At 40.2% G+C, this 20670-nt stretch overlaps 1 protein-coding gene across 7 annotated transcripts in view; it reads right to left on the bottom strand.

Moving 5' to 3' along the window:
• Positions 1 to 20670, bottom strand: part of hdac5 (histone deacetylase 5) — a 57751-nt gene that overhangs the window by 25174 nt on the left and 11907 nt on the right. For 2 of the 7 annotated variants that reach the window (XM_069177650.1, XM_069177649.1), the window contains exons 2-3: positions 20058 to 20213; positions 178 to 270 (exon numbers count right to left, since the gene is read on the bottom strand). In XM_069177650.1, coding sequence (XP_069033751.1) covers positions 178 to 270; positions 20058 to 20079 — 115 coding nt within the window. In that variant the 5' untranslated portion in view covers positions 20080 to 20213. Of the gene's footprint in view, positions 1 to 177; positions 271 to 11751; positions 13213 to 20057; positions 20214 to 20670 lie in introns of those variants that run through there. The other 5 variants (XM_069177644.1, XM_069177645.1, XM_069177646.1 and 2 more) reach the window with 3 other exon arrangements.

Genomic DNA, 20670 nt, shown 5'->3' with positions numbered 1-20670 from the left:
TTAAGACACTTCTATATCGGAACCATTTTTCAGACCTGGAAGCAACGAACACTTTTACATCCAGTCCGTGGTTCTGAACCTTTCGGACAGTCTGTGGATTCAGTTTTAGGAAGCACTGCACACATTAAACTGCCCCTCTCCTCCTCCTGAAGGACTCCTAGAGGACTCCCTACTCACCACTCTCTCCTCCTACTCCTCCTCCTCTCTGCTCGCTGGCTGTTCCTACTGGGCTCTGCATGCCTGATGGGAGGCTGCTCTTCACCTCCACCACTGCAGGAGACAGAGAGAGAAATGATGGAGTGATTAGTCAGAAAGATGCTGTCAGGGACGCAGCAGATTATTATATCACTCGCTGAACACGCTCATACTGTCAGCTGCCTTTTCCTTCAGCTGAGCTGTGATTGTGGTGTAAGAAAGTGAGGGACACACCGTCCTGCCAACTAAAAATAGCCACGTGCCTAGCATCGGCCTCGCACTGACTTGTAGTGTTACCTTGGTCCAGCCTGTATTCAGCATGGCACGGCAAGAGGACATGTCACATTATATTAATGGAGACCAATGATCACAGGAGAGTGCTGTTCAACGGGAAGAAAAAGTACTGCAGCGACACTTGGCACCTCCTCCGAACCACACATTCATATCGATTTCCTGTCGGAAGGCATCGGCAGGACGGACGCCGACATTTCACCTTGTGAAGTGACAAATATGGGAAGTCGTCATCTTTTCAAATCTGTCAAAAGAAACAGAGCTTCGACCAATCGTGCGCCGTGATTGGCTGGTATTTGGTCATCTGGAGGTAAAGAGATGTTTGCCCTCCCAGCATGCTTTGAGACAATGAGAACTGTTTTCTAGTTGGAGCCTGAACGTTTTCACAGTATTCACGAAATACGCAATGAGACACAGACGAACAGAGATCGTCTGGTTCCCGTCAGATTAGCTGCTCCAATCAGCTTACATGGATCGTGTGCGTGCATGTGTGAGAGAGTGAGAGTGGTGTGTGTGTGATGTCACTAGGACTGTTTCTTCAGTCTGGTTCCAGCAGGTTAACACACTGACAGACAGACAGAGGGAGGGACCTGTTTCCGTCATTAGCTGCCCTTGAGCAGGGCAGTGACCTGACCTGCAGCAGCCCTTGCTATCTCCCCTCTCATGGCCTCGGCCGACCTCTACTATAGGATCAGGCTCCTTTCCTGGAAGACTCCCCACACTGCGGCATGCTGGGAGCTCAGGATATTTTCTGTCTGTTGGCCAGGGAGGAAATTCAATTAGGACTTACCTTTGGTGTAGTTTGAACTGCAACCTTTCTAAGTGCTCTGATTGGTCGTCTTCCGTTCATTGGCACGCCCTCCCACGTGTGTTTTAAGGTAATCAAACACCCACATCCACAATAAGGCCAAGCCTGTTAGCTCTGGAGGCATGAAGACATGAAGACACACACACACTTTCCTCCTCCACAACCATTCTTCATGTCAGGGTCTTCCTCATACACACACACACACACACACACACACACACACACACACACACACACACACACACACACACACACAGACACACACACACACGCACGCACACACGCATATATACTGCAGGTCTGATGGCTTGAGACCATTTAGTGTCTCTTAGGCTGCAGACAGAAAGAGTCAGGGAAAAGTCCAAAAGCTGAGATCCGGGGATGAACAAGGCTGCATGTGTGTGTGTGTGTGTGTGTGTGTGTGTGTGTGTGTGTGTGTGTGTGTGTGTCTGTGCGTATGTGTGCAGCCACTCGCATCTAAATTACCTAAACAAATATTCTGGCATTTCACTGTGACGCACGTGTCTCCCCTTTCACTACAACACACACACTGTCTGTCTGTGTGTGTGTGTGTGTGTGTGTGTGTGTGTGTGTGTGTGTGTGTGTGTGTGTGTGTGTGTGTGTGTGTGCGCGCGCGTACGTGAGAGACCGGTCTGTGAATGTGTGTGTGTGTGTGTGTGTGTGTGTGTGTGTGTGTGTGTGTGTACAACAGTCCGTTTGGCAAGAGAGCAACATTCCACAGCAGCCAGCGTCTGACGTCAAACTGAAGACATTTATAGTCTGGTAAACACACACACACACACACACACACACACACACACACACACACACACACACACACACACACACACACACACACACACACACACACACACTGCTAACGTAGTCTGACAGAGGGGCGGGGCCGAGGCAACATTTCAGTCAATCAGATCAGTTTCTAACTGACTTCAGCTCACTGAACACACATTGATTGTATGTTGTATGTTCTCTAATATCAAAACTCTGTTCTCTAATTTTATAATTCATTTCAATTTTATTTATATAGCGCCAAATCACAACACAGGTTATTTCATGGCACTTAACACATTAAAGTCCTTACAGCAAGACTTTACAATATTTTACAGAGAAACCAACAATTCAACAATTCCCACATAAGCTAGGAGGGGAAAAAACTCCTCTTTAAGGGAGAAAAACCTCCAACAGAGGGAAGAAAAACTCCATTTAACAGGAAGAAACCTCCGACAGAACCAGACTCAGAGGTGGGCGACCATCTGCCTCGACCTTTGGGGCTTTGGGGAGAGAGGAGAGCAGAGAGAGAAAAGGACAGCATAGAGATAGAAGAGAAGAACTGTTGACAACAATCGCAGAGCAGAGACATGCAGCTCCATGACAGGACATCTGGAAAAGAAAGAAGTGAAACTACGCAAGCGTAACAGTATGTTCTCTAATATTATAACAGTATGTTCTCTAATATTATAACTCTATGTTCTCTAATATTATAACTCTATGTTTAATATTATAACTCTATGTTCTCTAATATTATAACTATGTTCTCTAATATTATAACTGTATGTTTAATATTATAACTATGTTCTCTAATATTATAACTCTATGTTCTCTAATATTATAACTATATGTTCTCTAATATTATAACTGTATGTTCTCTAATATTATAACTCTATGTTCTCTAATATTATAACTATGTTTAATATTACAACTCTATGTTCTCTAATATTATAACTATGTTCTCTAATATTATAACTGTATGTTTAATATTATAACTGTGTATGTTCTAATATTATAACTATATGTTCTCTAACATTATAACTGCATGTTCTCTAATATTATAACTATGTTCTCTAATATTATAACTGCATGTTCTCTAATATTATAACTGTATGTTCTCTGATATTGAACTATGTTCTATAATATTATAACTATGTTCTCTAATATTGAACTATGTTCTATAATATTTTAACAGTATGATCTCTAATATTATAACGGTATGTTCTCTAATATTATAACAGTATGATCTAATATTATAACTATGTTCTCTAATATTAAAACTCTATGTTCTTAAATATTTTAACTGTGTATGTTCTCTAATATTATAACCATGTTCTCTAATGTTATAACTCTGTATATTCTCTAATATTATAACTCTATGTTCTCTAATATTATAACTGTATGTTCTCTAATATTGAACTATGTTCTATAATATAACGGTATGATCTCTAATATTATAACGGTATGTTCTCTAATATTATAACGGTATGATCTCTAATATTATAACTGTATGTTCTCTGATATTATAACAGTATGTTCTCTGATATTATAACTGTATGTTCTCTAATATTATAACGGTATGATCTCTAATATTATAACGGTATGTTCTCTAATATTAAAACTGTATGTTCTCTAATATTATAACTCTGTATGTTCTCAAATATTATAACTGTATGTTCTCTAATATTATAACTCTGTATGTTCTCTAATATTATAACTCTATGTTCTCTAATATTATAACTGCATGTTCTCTAATATTATAACTATGTTCTCTCATATTAAAACTCTATGTTCTTAAATATTTTAACTGTGTATGTTCTCTAATATTATAACTGTATGTTCTCTAATATTATAACTATGTTCTCTAATATTATAACTGTATGTTCTCTAATATTATAACTATGGTCTCCAATATTATAACTGCATGTTCTCTAATATTATAACTGAATGTTCTCTAATATTATAACTGAATGTTCTCTAATATTATAACTGTATGTTCTCTAATATTAAAACTCTATGTTCTTAAATATTTTAACTGTGTATGTTCTCTAATATTATAACTATGTTCTCTAATATTATAACTATATGTTCTCTAATATTATAACTCTGTTCTCTAATATTATAACTGTATGTTTAATATTATAACTGTGTATGTTCTCTAATATTATAACTGTATGTTCTCTAATATTATAACGGTATGTTCTCTAATATTATAACAGTATGATCTAATATTATAACTATGTTCTCTAATATTAAAACTCTATGTTCTTAAATATTTTAACTGTGTATGTTCTCTAATATTATAACCATGTTCTCTAATATTATAACTGTATGTTCTCTAATATTATAACTCTATGTTCTCTAATATTATAACTGTATGTTCTCTAATATTGAACTATGTTCTATAATATAACGGTATGATCTCTAATATTATAACAGTATGTTCTCTAATATTAAAACTCTATGTTCTTAAATATTTTAACTGTGTATGTTCTCTAATATTATAACTCTGTTCTCTAATATTATAACTGTATGTTTAATATTATAACTGTGTATGTTCTCTAATATTATAACTGTATGTTCTCTAATATTATAACTATGTTCTCTAATATTATAACTGCATGTTCTCTAATATTATAACTATGTTCTCTAACATTAAAACTCTATGTTCTTAAATATTTTAACTGTGTATGTTCTCTAATATTATAACTATGTTCTCTAATATTATAACTGTATGTTCTCTAATGTTATAACTATGTTCTCCAATATTATAACTGCATGTTCTCTAATATTATAACTGAATGTTCTCTAATATTATAACTATGTTCTCCAATATTAAAACTCTGTTCTTAAATATTTTCACTGTGTATGTTCTCTAATATTATAACTATGTTCTCTAATATTATAACTGTATGTTCTCTAATGTTATAACTATGTTCTCCAATATTATAACTGCATGTTCTCTAATATTATAACTGAATGTTCTCTAATATTATAACTATGTTCTCCAATATTAAAACTCTGTTCTTAAATATTTTCACTGTGTATGTTCTCTAATATTATAACTATGTTCTCTAATATTATAACTGTATGTTCTCTAATGTTATAACTATGTTCTCCAATATTATAACTGCATGTTCTCTAATATTATAACTGAATGTTCTCTAATATTATAACTATGTTCTCCAATATTAAAACTCTATGTTCTTAAATATTTTAACTTTGTATGTTCTCTAATATTATAACTATGTTCTCTAATATTATAACTATATGTTCTCTAATATTAAAACTCTATGTTCTTAAATATTTTAACTGTGTATGTTCTCTAATATTATAGCTATATGTTCTCTAATATTATAACTCTGTTCTCTAATATTATAACTGTATGTTCTCTAATATTATAACTGTATGTTCTCTAATATTGAACTATGTTCTATAATATAACGGTATGATCTCTAATATTATAACGGTATGTTCTCTAATATTAAAACTCTATGTTCTTAAATATTTTAACTGTGTATGTTCTCTAATATTATAACTCTGTTCTCTAATATTATAACTGTATGTTTAATATTATAACTGTGTATGTTCTCTAATATTATAACTGTATGTTCTCTAATATTATAACTATGTTCTCTAATATTATAACTGCATGTTCTCTAATATTATAACTATGTTCTCCAATATTAAAACTCTGTTCTTAAATATTTTCACTGTGTATGTTCTCTAATATTATAACTGCATGTTCTCTAATATTATAACTGTTCTCTAACATTAAAACTCTATGTTCTTAAATATTTTAACTTTGTATGTTCTCTAATATTATAACTATGTTCTCTAATATTATAACTATATGTTCTCTAATATTAAAACTCTATGTTCTTAAATATTTTAACTGTGTATGTTCTCTAATATTATAGCTATATGTTCTCTAATATTATAACCCTGTTCTCTAATATTATAACTGTATGTTTAATATTATAACTGTGTATGTTCTCTAATATTATAACTGTATGTTCTCTAATATTATAACTATGTTCTCTAATATTATAACTGCATGTTCTCTAATATTATAACTATGTTCTCTAACATTAAAACTCTATGTTCTTAAATATTTTAACTGTGTATGTTCTCTAATATTATAACTATGTTCTCTAATATTATAACTATGTTCTCTAATATTATAACTGTATGTTCTCTAATGTTATAACTATGTTCTCCAATATTATAACTGAATGTTCTCTAATATTATAACTATGTTCTCCAATATTAAAACTCTGTTCTTAAATATTTTCACTGTGTATGTTCTCTAATATTATAACTATGTTCTCTAATATTATAACTGTATGTTCTCTAATGTTATAACTATGTTCTCCAATAGTATAACTGCATGTTCTCTAATATTATAACTGAATGTTCTCTAATATTATAACTATGTTCTCCAATATTAAAAATCTGTTCTTAAATATTTTCACTGTGTATGTTCTCTAATATTATAACTATGTTCTCTAATATTATAACTGCATGTTCTCTAATATTATAACTGTTCTATAACATTAAAACTATGTTCTTAAATATTTTAACTTTGTATGTTCTCTAATATTATAACTATGTTCTCTAATATTATAACTGTATGTTCTCTAATGTTATAACTATGTTCTCCAATATTATAACTGCATGTTCTCTAATATTATAACTGAATGTTCTCTAATATTATAACTATGTTCTCCAATATTAAAACTCTGTTCTTAAATATTTTCACTGTGTATGTTCTCTAATATTATAACTATGTTCTCTAATATTATAACTGTATGTTCTCTAATATTATAACTGTTCTCTAACATTAAAACTCTATGTTCTTAAATATTTTAACTGTGTATGTTATCTAATATTATAACTATGTTCTCTAATATTATAACTGTATGTTCTCTAATATTATAACGGTATGTTCTCTAATATTATAACTTGAGAACAGTCTCTAATATTATAACTGTATGTTGTATGTTCTCTAATATTAAAACTCTATGTTCTCTAATATTATAACTGTATGTTCTCTAATATTAAAACTCTGTATGTTCTCTAATATTATAACTGTATGTTCTAATATTAAAACTGTATGTTCTTTAACATTTTAACTGTGTATGTTCTCTAATATTATAACTCTACGTTCTCTAATATTATAACTGTATGTTCGCTAATATTATAACTATGTTTTTTAATTATATAACTCTATGTTCTTTTTTATTATAAACCTATGATTATCCTCTGAAGATCATGAATGTGGGACATTTTAAGGAAAACCAGCCAATCACGGTTGAAGTATTTCAACAAAGTTAAATAATTTATTGAAAATATGGCAGATTATTTTCAATCAGGATTGTTAGCTTTACTTTTAATACATCACAAAGTGGAAAATAAAGCTGTAATATTTTGTATTAGATAATATTTCAGTAAAGGTTCACAACCTGAACCAGACTGAGGATCTGAAGCATCGTTTGATACCAATGTTTGGTCCTTGAAGTTTTCAACTAACTCCAGTTAGTCCACTAATTTCAGTCCATACCTACAAAATATTAACGTTTCATTCAAACACTCACTCAAGAAGTCAAAATATTAAAGCAAAATGAGAAAAAAAAAAATTCTGATTTCAGCTTCTCAAATGTGAATGTTTTTTGTTTTTTTTTGTCTTTTTTATTCAGGGTCTGAGAAATTATAATTTTGTAATATTCTCTGTTACTTATCAGATTCAGTAACAGAAATGATCCAAAAAAAAAAAAAAACGACACTTAAACCATAAATTAGGCGATGACTCTTTGTCTTTGGACCGTATCACTGGATTTATAATATTTGTGGAGAACAACACACCAATGGAGGATTTACCACCTCTGGCTTTGACAGGAACACAACAACATGCGGAGAGTCTCCGACACTGCATGGAGCTGATGGAAGCAGAAAAACAGGAGTCTGTAGACTGCAGTCCAACCGAAGCACTTTTCACTCTTTGTCTCCCTTTTTCTGTGTTCGAGTCGCTGCTGCAGCTGGGAGGTATTTCTGGAAACCAATATTCCTCTTTTCTTTTCTCTCTCTCACTCTCTCTCTCCCTCCTCTGTCTTGTTCGTTCTGCATTGCTAAAAGAAAATAGGCACCATGACGTCAACCCTGCAAAACACTCTAAAAAAAGCCAGGAGACATAGAGACAGAGAGAGAGGAAGAAAAGACGGAGCGAGAGGGAGAGGGAGGTAAAAATAGTATAATGGCTGTGTGTACTCTAGACAAATTAGAAGCTTAGAGAGGGAGAGGAGTCACATGTGTGCTGCTATAGACAGTGGTGGGCCAAGTATTACGGGCTGGCCGACTGTAGGTCATCAGTGGATGTTGTCTCAAACTACACGGGGAGTAAACACAGTTTCAGAGCTGCACTGATCAATATTTTTATACTTTAAAGGAGTCTCACGTCTACGAGTAACTTGAAGGGGATCCCTCAACAAGTCATCGCCAAACTCTGCAGAAACAACGATTCAGGATCTCTTCGTATTCTTTTGTTTTACAGTCTGCAGCTTTAATGTTTCGGTCTGCACCACAGACTAGATGTAAAAGTGTTGGTAGCTGTGTCTTGAGTAAGTCTTAAGCTGCAATACCAGCGAGTGCCACTAGAGGTCGGCTCCAAAAAGCCTCCAGCTGCATAGACTCCCATTCAACTTCTCTCATCAAATACAAAGTCAATAAAATGTGTCCAGCAGTTATCTCAGTGTTGTTAGCTAAAGTCACTCCTTCTTATTAGTTTTCTGGAGGTCCATCCAGCTATCGGTGGGCGGGACGTAGTATTGTCAAGGTTTCCAATCAGATCAGTCAGATCCACCGCTGGCTCCTACCCCTGCTCGTCCATCCAAATATGATCATTTCCTGCTCCAAACCGCTACAAACTAGCACAGTACAAGGTTCAACCGAGTATCACGGTACAACCAGTATCACGGTACAACCCAGTATCACGGTACAACCAGTATCACGGTACAACCAGTATCACGGTACAACCAGCATCATGGTACAACCAGTATCACGGTACAACCAGCATCACAGAACCAGTATCACGGTACAACCAGCATCACGGTACAACCGAGCATCACGGCACAACCAATATCACGGTACAAACAGTATCACGGTACAACCAGCATCACGGTACAACCAGTATCACGGTACAACCGAGCATCACGGTACAACCCAGTATCACGGTACAACCCAGTATCACGGTACAACCAGCATCACAGTACAACCAGCATCACAGAACCAGTATCACGGTACAACTAGTATCACGGTACAACCCAGTATCACGGTACAACCCAGTATCACAGTACAACCAGCATCACAGTACAACCGAGCATCACGGTACAACCAATATCACGGTACAACCCAGTATCACGGTATAAGCAGTATCACGGTGCAACTAGTATCACGGACAACCCAGTATCACGGTACAACCAGCATCACAGTACAACCAGCATCACGGTACAACCAGTATCACGGTACAACCCAGTATCACGGTACAACCAGCATCACGGTACAACCAGCATCACGGAACCAGTATCACGGTACAAACAGCATCATGCTTTGGCCTCTCTATGTGTGACAGTTTCACGTTTTGTAAACTTAAGTTTTAATCCAGGAGGTGACAACATTGTTCTTGAGGGTTTTTTTTTGTTTCATAACCCCAACCACGTTCTTTTTCCTAAAAGATTAATTTTCCTGTAAATCCCGCGGCTGTATTGATGCAGTAGATTTAATTTTCGTCCACGACAGGAAAACGTGAAACTCACGCTTAAAGAGGCCAAAGCGTGGCTATTTCACGTTTTTCCGTAATACCGGGTTGCACGGCGTACACTTGCCTGCACGTTGCGACTCCTATCAGACTCAGCAGAGGGCGCTACACACATATACTGCAGAGAAAATGAAACTGATCATATCCACACGCCGAAAAAGAGAAAAAAAAAAAAAACAGCGTGGGATAACTTTGGACATCTCATAAATGAATGTGACGTTGTCCTCGACAACGGATATCCACTTTGTAACAAACGCAGAGTTTTTTCAAAGGAGGAAACACATCAAACATCTTCAAGAATCCTTAAAGTCTGTGTCCCGTTCAAAAACGTTTAACAAACAAAAAACTTGATTTTTTTTTTTTTTTTTAAACGTGAATCATAAAATGCGCCGTTGAAGTCATTTTCCACATCCCGCCTCCAAACTGTTTCATCTTCAGGGTGCTGACATCAGCGTGTGAGTTTAACGTACAGTCTGGCTGAGCGTCACACACCTCCAGTGAACGGTAAGGTTTTTGGACCACAACAATAACAATAATAATAATAATAATAATAATAATAATAATAATAATAATAATAATGAAACAGCGTGTGCAGTGATACTGTCCCACCGGAACATTTATCACACCGTGAACGACTGTAACAGCAGCTGATTCTGCAAATCCTCCATTTAGAGGAACTCCACATCAGTGGATGATCAGATGAGCCTGTTGTTTTTGAAACTCCAGCAGAGGATGCAGTGACATCACCAACAGAATTAAGTTTCTGTTATATATGTATATATATATATATTCTTGTGTATATATATATATATATATATATATAAAACACATGTATCCAACACTTTAATTGCAGCGGAAAACAAGATTAGACCGAATGAACATCCTCCTTTTACCAAGTAACAACCTGCTGGCAGGGAGCGATGGCCTTGAGCCACTCTGACCCCAGATCACCTCACCGTGGCAGCCACACGTCGGACAAACCAGCCTTCACCTAAACCTCCGTGGCCGACATCGTTCTAGCATCCGGACACGTGTTCGAGCGTTGCATAAATAACTAATATTGTGAATATAAAAGGCCTGCTGCGGTGTTTAAGAAACCTTCTCCGGAGCTCCAAAAAGTTCCCCAAACAACAGATTGCATCGTGTCTCACCTGCACTCCGGCAGGTGTCTGAACATTTTCTGTACTATTTTTAGTGTATTTTCGACATGCATACAGCACTCAGCTGAGCGGCCTTCTTACTGGCATGTGACTTTCTTTTTATTATATTTTGTGACAATTTCACATCACATGTTCAGATTTAATCAGATTTCTCCCCGTGGAAGCTTTGTTGCAGTTCAGTAACTACCATCTTACATGAAACTGCTCACAGAGTAGCATCAACAAACAACTCATAATTCGGTATTTTGGTTTTTCTATTATTTCGAAGCAGATTTATGGACGTTTATTCAGAGATAATGATATTAATGAAGCGTTTAAAAATCTCTCTTTAGTATTTTGGATTACATTTTAATGCAAAATTGTGCCGCTAAGGTTTCTGAAGTATCTGAATGTCCATCGATGTGTCGCAGCTGCTGTCGATAAGCGGGGCAAACGTCAATAACTAACTTCCTGATGTTTTCACCACGTCTGAATGCACCTGTCTCTTCCATCTGACACCGTATCGTTGTCTCTGTGCAACCGTCCCCGACACACAATCACACGCTCCCCAACACGCGTGGCAAAAAGCTTCCCTGCAAAAGCACAAAATTATTCATCAGTTTGAGCAAATCTTGGGCGCGCAGCACATGCGAAGCGCGAAGGAGGGGGGGCCCCCCGCCCCCCTCCTTCGCGCTTCTACTCTCCCAGAGATGACTCACCGGAGGTGGGCATGGCAGCGCTGGAGCTCCTGTTGCCACTCAGGAGCTCCAGATGCTGGTGATGGCTGTCTGTGCTGGCAGAGGAGAAACAGGACTCAGTCTCATAGATGGTCTGCAACATGGCGCACAATCCTGAAACCGTGGGATGCAACAGCATGCCAAGACGGCAGCGGGCGCTTTATTTTGTAACCAAAACAGTGGTCAGGTCCTCCTCTGAGACTCAGGCATGGCTCAGTATGGGTGTGAGGTGCTGAGGGGTGAAAAGCACTGCAGCTGATTCACTCAACTGAAAATGACCAGCAGATGAGGTCTGTGCTTGTTGTGAAACGGCCTTCAAACTGGCTCCAAAATCACGATGAAGTCCACAGAAACATCCATGAGGAGCTCGACCATGCTCTTATCGCGTAATCCAGTCTGCAGGCAGACTTCTGGATGTTCAGCTCATCCCGACGCTCCTCGCTTAAACCCTCCTCCTCAATGTTGTGGTCTCAGGAATGAAAATGCTCAGCGTGAAAGGGAAAAGAGGAAATGAGCTGAAGCGTGACTGTGCGGTCAGTTAGTCTGGTCTTCATCACAGTCCTGATCCTCGCAACGGACTCATCTGTCAGCGTTCAAGAAGGAAGAAGAAAGTTGCTTTCTTCTGAATCCCCTCAGTCTTTAGCAAACCAAACCCAACAAGCAGAACCAGAACCAGCAGGGGGGTCGGTGACATGCGGTTACCCGGTGCAGCCTCTCAGACTGAGCGGCTCCACAAGCCGAAGACTGACAGGAGAGTTGGTCTGAGCTGCTGCAGCCTCCTCGCTGCTCCGCACAGCTCACAGCACAACACAGACCCACAGATGGAGGAGAGGAGAGGGAGCATCAAAGGAACCTCACGCTGCTCTCCTCCTGGATGACGAAAGGCAGAGGAGGGAAGGAGGAGGACGAGGAGGAGGAGAGGCGAGGATGTAAATAGCTTTGGGAGAGCGCTCCCCGAGGTTCCATGTTTCCAAAATTAGAACGGAGTGCTGAGAGAATGACAGAGGGAGGGAAGTGGAAGAAAAGAAGAAGAGAAGGAGAGGAAGGCCGGAGACAATGAGCGGCGACTTCACGATCCGCTCGGATTAATGAGCCGGGGATCCCACGCCGTCCTCTCACACCGCTACCAACCGACCGGGGAGGAGAGGAGATCGGCACGCTGCAGAACACTGATATCCACTGTCTGAGAGGAGCATGTGGACAGGGTGTGTGTCTGTGACATGTCTGAGCTGCTGAATGAACGCAGAGAGAGAAAGAGGGGGAGAGAGAGAGAGAGAGAGCGAGAGAGAGCGAGAGAGAGAGAGAGAGAGAGAGAGAGAGAGAGAGAGAGCGAGAGAGAGAGAGAGAGAGAGAGGGAGAGAGGAGGGGCTGAAAGTAGATCACTGGGTGGAGAGGAAGTTAGACAAAGTCAACAACAGCTCATTTAATTTCACAACACACAATAAGGAGGACGGAGGAAACAAGGAGAGGAGAGGAGAGGAGAGGAGAGGAGAGGAGAGGAGAGGAGAGGAGAGGAGAGGAGAGGAGAGGAGAGGAGAGGAGAGGAGGGGAGGGGACATTTACTAAGAGAGGAGGTGGGGGGTTGATGGAGGGAGCTGAGCTGAAAATAGCCTGCCAGGGTGGAGGAGGAGCTGGAGATAAAAATAGACTGGGAGAGTGAGAGGGAGCGGTAAGCCTCCAGCTGGGGGGTGGGGGGGGGCTTTCATGTTTCTGCACTGACTTCCCAGGGATAATCTGTCAATCAAAGTGTGTGGGCGGGGACTGTGGCCTTCTTCTTCCTCTGTGTTTGAGGCTACGACTGCCGATGCTAACACCTTGTTACATGTGAAATGAACAGTGTGAAATAATCAAGGAGGATTTCTAAAGTATAATAATGTCTGTAATCGCTGCACCCGGCTATCATCCACCAGGTTTTATGTGTTTTTAACTTTCACAAAATATTAAAGACAAATTGAAGAATGTTCAAAGAAAAATTGGAAATATTGCAAAAAGATTGTTATTTGAGCTGCTTCCATAACTATAGTCGTGTTTAAGTCGTTGTAGATCATCCAGACACAGTTCACACCTGCAGAACTCAGGCCTCCAACGTGTAACGGGAGCAATGTCCTTCCAGGAAATTGCAAAAGAATTAACACAAATTCAAGCAATCTTCGAGGGAGTTTGCAATTTGTTTTAAATCCATCCATTATCTATATCCCCTTTATCCTGAACACACAACACTTACAGACAGACGGAAACAAAGACCATTCACACTTAAGGGCAATTTGTAGAACCACCAATTAACCGGAGGTGCATGTTTTTGGACGGTGGCAGGAAGCCGGAGTAGCCGGAGAGAACCACAGAAAGGCAAAGGCCCGCAATCCAACCCAGAACCTTTTCGCTGTGAGGCGACAGTGCTAAGCACTGCACCGCTGTGCCGCCCTTGTTTTAAATTCCCACGATTTTTTCCGCAAAAAAAACATCATCATCAGAATCTGAGCTGAAAGTATTAAAACATAAAGTAAATCTTTTCAGACAAAACTGACTTTATTACAAAAAATAACTCCATCCAGAAAGTCTCTGCTCCTGTTTTCACCAAATAAAACTCTGTTCATGGAGGAAACCGGAACAAGAGGAGAAACAGGAAGTGATGGGGTTTGTGGGAAATGTGGTCTTCACATTAAAATGATCTGATTAAATGTTTATTATCAAACAAGTGATTCCATATTACTGGATGTTAAATGAGTTTTCTCCACACGTCCAGTTGTCAGAGACGTCTCTTTGTTTGTTTCATCCAGCAGGTCTATGTGTTGAATGAGCATGAATTAAACAGCATCTAAAGCTTTTATTTTGACAGCTGATGTAGTCCTTGTTTCTATATTCCAGTCACAGACGGTCTGTTCTGGAAACATACGCAGCTTTTAGGACCTTGTAGGAACTTTGAGCCTCACGGTTCTCTAAGTTCAATAAATAAATCAAATAAATAAATAAAAAATCTACACTTGAAATTTGTTCTAATTCCTGTAATTTTACAGCAAAAAACTAAAACAGCGACAGAATCAAACATTTTTGATCCCAACAATCTAAAAAAAACTCAGTTAAATTCTGGAGGGACTGAAACATCATAAAACCAAAACACGTGTGACTGAACTGTTCCTCATTCAGGACGTACACGTTAGCAGGCTAACACAATGACATTCAGCTCTATTTAAACATCCAAAATCTTGTTCTTCTTCAGAACGGATAAAAAAAAAAAAAAATTTAAGTATTTTGTTCAATTCTGAACATGAAATATGAATTTACAGTGAGTAATCCCAACCTGACATACTTCATCTGACATGTTAGCGGTGTGTTGAATCTCGTCTCTTCTGAACCAGACGCGGCGCTGCTCGTACTGTCAGAGGGGATATTATTAATTGAAACTGCTGGCTGCTATTTATAGCGCTGTTTGTTGGAGCCCTGAGTGAGGCGCTGCTTTAAGAAGAGGTCCCAGTGTTTTAACAGAGTATGATGGGATGTCTGTGACTGCCGGTAAACCCAGAGATCAAGGATTAAACGATAATAATAATAATAATAATAAGAAGAACGATAATAATAAAGGACGAGGCTGCGTGTGATCACATTTCACTGATTGTTCTCGGTTATCTGTCGTTCTTTCCTTTCCAGAAATGTTTCTTTGAATCATTTGATTATCGCCACCTCCTCATCACCTTCATCCCCCTCGTCATCCTCACTTCCTGTGTCACCAGCTCTGTGTGTCCTCTGCATGCGTAGAAGCAGGAGAAGATGTAAACAGAGAGAAGTCCTTTCCTGTGTTCTTTCGGCTCTCACATCCACTTCTCTCCTTATTTATTCAAGACTCTCTTAAATCCTCCTTTAAAGTCCCGGAGATATGACCAGCGAGCAGCCGACATGTCTGACATCTCTGTGGTCCAACATACCAAACAGGTGTGTGTGTGTGTGTGTGTGTGTGTGTGTGTGTGTGTGTGTGTGTGTGTGTGTGTGTGTGTGTATACTGCAGTAGCTCAGCAGATGACTCATCTCTGCGTTTCTATTTGAGGCGCATCAACCCCTGGAGTCACACTGCTGTCTGTGTGTGTGTGTCTGTGTGTGTGTGTGTGTGTGTGTGTGTGTGTGTGTGTGTGTGTGTGTGTGTGTGTGTGTGTGTGTGTGTGCGTGCGTGCGTGCGGGCGTGCGCTATATCTGTATCCATGACAACCAAATTACAGCCAGTCTGGACAGGTGTCTGGACAAACACACACACACACACACACACACACACACACACGCACTCGCGCACACACACACACACACACACACACACACACACACACACACACACACACACACACACACACACACACGCGCGCACACAAGCGCACACACTCAGACACACGAAGACACCCGCACGCACTCACATGCACTCGCACACACACACACACACACACGCACTCGCGCGCACACACACACACACACACACACACACACGCGCGCACACAAGTGCACACACGCAGACACACGAAGACACCCACACGCACTCACATGCACTCACACACACACACACACGCGCACACACACACACACACACACACACACACACACAGTCGATCCCAGGATTGAATGGGTTAAAAGAGAGTGTGATGGTTAAAGAAGCAGCTGTTTGCTATCAGCTTAAAGGATGACGATATGTCAGCTTGTTGCTGCTGCCACCTAGTGGTCGACAATACCATTTATTGCAGATTTAAGGTCACTGGGAAGTTTTTACTACGCACGTGGTTCAATTGTTGAGTAAAAAAAACGGATAAAAACTATAAGGAGAGGCTTTAAAATCCCCTTTTGGCTCCTTCAGGTTAAGTTTAGACACGTTAGAGGGAAACGCTAACGTTATCATTACACCGATGAGTGCGCGTTGGGGTGTTGTGTTAGAAATCTCGTCTTTAAATTTAGCTGCGCTTCAACGTGGCATTAGGGTTGCAGTGGTACACCGTGACATTCAAATGGATGCTTATCATACCGTGCACGACAGCTTTTTACCGGTATTGAAAAAAAAAAAATGCAATGAACGGAGACGCTCCCCTGTGTGTTGCGACTCCTGTCAGACTCAGCAGAGGGCGCCACCCACACACACACACACACACACTGGCTGAAACAAACAGGGCTCTGTAGGAGCTGCAGGAGGAAACGGGAGGTGAGTCGTTCTTGAAACAGGAAGCTAACTTCAGGTAACCTGCTGGGATCAGCTCTCACACTCACACCGTGCTCACGACGACCTCATGGTGTGTCTCCACCCCCCAACCCCCCTGAAATACACCCGCTGAGATTAAAGGTCCCAGACTGTGTGTATTCAGGTTTCCATTTCTCCTTTGAGTATAAAGCAGGTGTGGGTGCTGGAAATACCGCGGACGTGTCGAAACGCACACATCCTCAGCAAGTATGCTATTTGGACTTTCTCTTAAGTTTGTGATGTCACAAAACTGCCATTTGAATGCGTCACCTGTTAACATACCTCCTGTTCATCGCATTCAATCAAACACGAGGGACGAGCGAGTGCGCCATTATCTGTTATCTGTTAAACCAACAAAATCATCTGTATCTGTACTCAGGACATGGGTGGGGCTGAGACAGGACACAGATGGGGAAGTAACCAGAAGTTGTTAATTTTAAGCCTGAGTGATATCGGGTGATCAGAAATTGCTAAATTTATTATTTATTAGAAAACTACAGTGCATCCGGAAAGTATTCACAGCGCTTCACTTTTTACACATTTTGTTATGTTACAGCCTTATTCCAAAATGGATTAAATTCATTTTTTTTCCTCAAAATTCTACACGCAATATCCCATAATGACAAAGTGAAAATAGTTTGTTTAAAATTTTTGCAAATCTATTAAAAATAAAGAATGAAAATATAACGCGTACATAAGTATTCACAGCCTTTGCTCAATACTTTGTTGAAGCACCTTTGGCAGAAATTACAGCCTCAAGTCTTTTTGAGTATAATGCTATAAGCTTGGCTCCTATTCTTGGGCAGTTTCTCCCATTCTTCTTTACAGGACCTCTCAAACTCCATCAGGTTGGATGAGGAGCGTCGGTGCACAGCCATTTTCAGATCTCTCCAGAGATGTTCAATCAGGTTCAAGTCTGGGCTCTGGCTGGGCCACTCAAGGACATTCACAGAGTTGTCCCGAAGCCACTCCTTTGTTATCTTGGCTGTGTGGTTCGGGTCGTTGTCCTGTTGGAAGATAACCTTCGCCCCAGTCTGAGGTCCAGAGCGCTCTGGAGAAGGTTTTCATCAAGGATGTCTCTGTACATTGCTGCATTCATCTTTCCCTCCATCCTGACTAGTCTCCCAGTTCCTGCTGCTGAAAAACATCCCCATAGCATGATGCTGCCACCACCATGCTTCACCGTAGAGATGGTATTGGCCAGGTGACGAGCGCTGCCTGGTTTCCTCCAAACATGACGCTTGGCATTCAGGCCAAAGAGTTCAATCTTTGTTTCATCAGACCAGAGAATTTAGTTTCTCATGGTCTGACAGTCCTTCAGGTGCCTTTTGGTAAACTCCAGGTGGGCTGTCATGTGTCTTTTACTGAGGAGTGGCTTCCGTCTGGCCACTCTACCATACAGACCTGCTTGGTGGAGTGCTGCAGAGATGGTTGTCCTTCTGGAAGGTTCTCTTCTCTTCACAGAGCAACGTTGGAGCTCTGTCAGAGTGACCATCGGGTTCTTGGTCACCTCCCTGACTAAGGCCCTTCTCCCCCGATCGCTCAGTTTGGCTGGGCGGACAACTCTAGGAAGAGTCCTGGTGGTTCCAAACTTCTTCCATTTACGGATGATGGAGGCCACTGTGCTCATTGGGACCTTCAATGCTGCAGAAATGTACCCTTCCCCAGATCTGTGCCTCGATACAATCCTGTCTCGGAGGTCTACAGACAATTCTTTGGACTTCATGGCTCGGGTTGTGCTCTGACATGCACTGTCAACTGTGGGACCTTATATAGACGGTGTGTGTCTTTCCAAATCATGTCCAATCAACTGAATTTACCACCGGTGGACTCCAATCAAGTTGTAGAAACATCTCAAGGATGATCAGTGGAAACAGGATGCACCTGAGCTCAATTTTGAGTGTAATGGCAAAGGCTGTGAATACTTATGTACATGTGATTTTTTTCGTTTTTGATTTTTAATAGATTTGCAAAAATTCCAAAAAAATGTATTTCACGTTGTCATTATGGGGTATTGTGTGTAGAATTTTGAGGGAAAAAATTAATTTAATCCATTTTGGAATAAGGCTGTAATATAACAAAATGTGGAAAAGGTGAATACTTTCCGGATGCACTGTACGTCCAGAACAGCCCCAGAACTGAGCTTCGGAGGACTGTTTTTTTTTTTTTTTACGTGTGACTTATATAATAATAAACACTTCTTAGTGTGGGCACACGCAGCTTCTTCTGCAGCTGCAGGTTGAAAACAGGTTGGCCGTTACGTAGTCATGATGTTCAGACTCCTGGAGTTTCATAGTGCACGGCGTGTTTCCATGTGAACACACTTATTCACGCACAAGTATGAAGTATTCGTATGCAAAAACGCTGTTTTGAGACACACCCCTGTGGTTTGGCCTGCATCATCACCTCTGCGCTCGCCGCTCTCACCAGCCGTCCAATCACAGTGAAGGAGGGGCGGGGCAAGCGCTGCTACGAGCCGAGTTGCCAGACTGTATTCACGTGCCTCACTGAGCTGCTAGTATGGCAGTTTTTAAATCACTCTTTATTTATTATCACAACTACGATGTCGAACTACCATTTCAATTCTTCACGGAGTAATGAATGAGTGCTCAGCAGACTAACTTCAAGTCTCATTCATCCTTAACTCTCTCTCGTCCAGCACCTTTCAACCACCACACTCAGTTATTGTTGACCAAAAGGATTTCACCACGAACCCGATCAGCCGATCACATCCCTGCCGTCGAATCTGTTCTCCTCTGATCTGCTACGACCGTCCTCCTCCTCAAATCCACATCTCTCTCACACACCCCCTCCCTCACCCCCACCACCGGTGTACGACACCCTGCCTTTAAATATGATGACATCATCACAGCGGGGTCTAAACACTCTCACATATCTCTGTGACCCAACCCCGACGACGGGACTTTGAGCTGCTTGTACGGGCTCAGCTGAAACTTTGACACAGTAAACACAGAGATGTGTGGAAAGAAACAGTTCACGAACCAAAACAATGCCAATAAACAGACATTTGACATCCACCATTATAAACCAGCAGCAGCTGTTGGGCAGCTTCGTGGAGACTCACCTGAGGGGTGTGATGAGTTCATGAAGGTTGAACGTGGGTGTGTCTCCCCAACCCTTCAGCTCTGTGTATGTGTGTTAAAGTGGGTCCTCGGGGTCGGCCATGTGTCGGAGGACAGGAGGACGGATGAGTCACACTTTCTTCTCAATGGGAGCTCTTCTGAAAAACACAAAAGGACACCAATGTTCAGTACTTTCTCCCTTTTACTCATAAAACACACAGCATTCGTCCAATCACAGCTCAGCAACCACAGCGGGGCACCTCGCACATTGTTTCTGTGACTTTTAAATGCCGGAATAAAAAGACAGTTATGTAGCATATTTCTTGCACTTGCAATTAAAAATTTATAATTTGTAAAAGTAAAAAGAGCTTTGCTGGTTTCGAAGCCTCTTCATCGTCACAAAAAACAGATTGTTTTATAGTTTTTATGGCTGAATTAGATGTAGTGGGCGGAGTCTCCACTGATGGAGGAAACGGGAGTTTCTATTGGTTTCTATTTGGATCCACAGCATCACCACACACACACACACACACACACACACACACACACACACACACACACACACACACACACACACACCCGACAGCAGAGGACTGTGTGTTGAGTTACTTGCAG

Source organism: Embiotoca jacksoni, unplaced genomic scaffold, assembly GCF_022577435.1.
Source record: "Embiotoca jacksoni isolate LCO1_2020_lvr unplaced genomic scaffold, fEmbJac1.0.p SCAF_76, whole genome shotgun sequence".
NCBI classification, from domain to species: Eukaryota; Metazoa; Chordata; class Actinopteri; family Embiotocidae; genus Embiotoca; species Embiotoca jacksoni.
The sequence above is the reverse complement of the archived record's forward strand: the minus strand, read 5'-3'. Positions and strand labels throughout refer to the sequence as shown.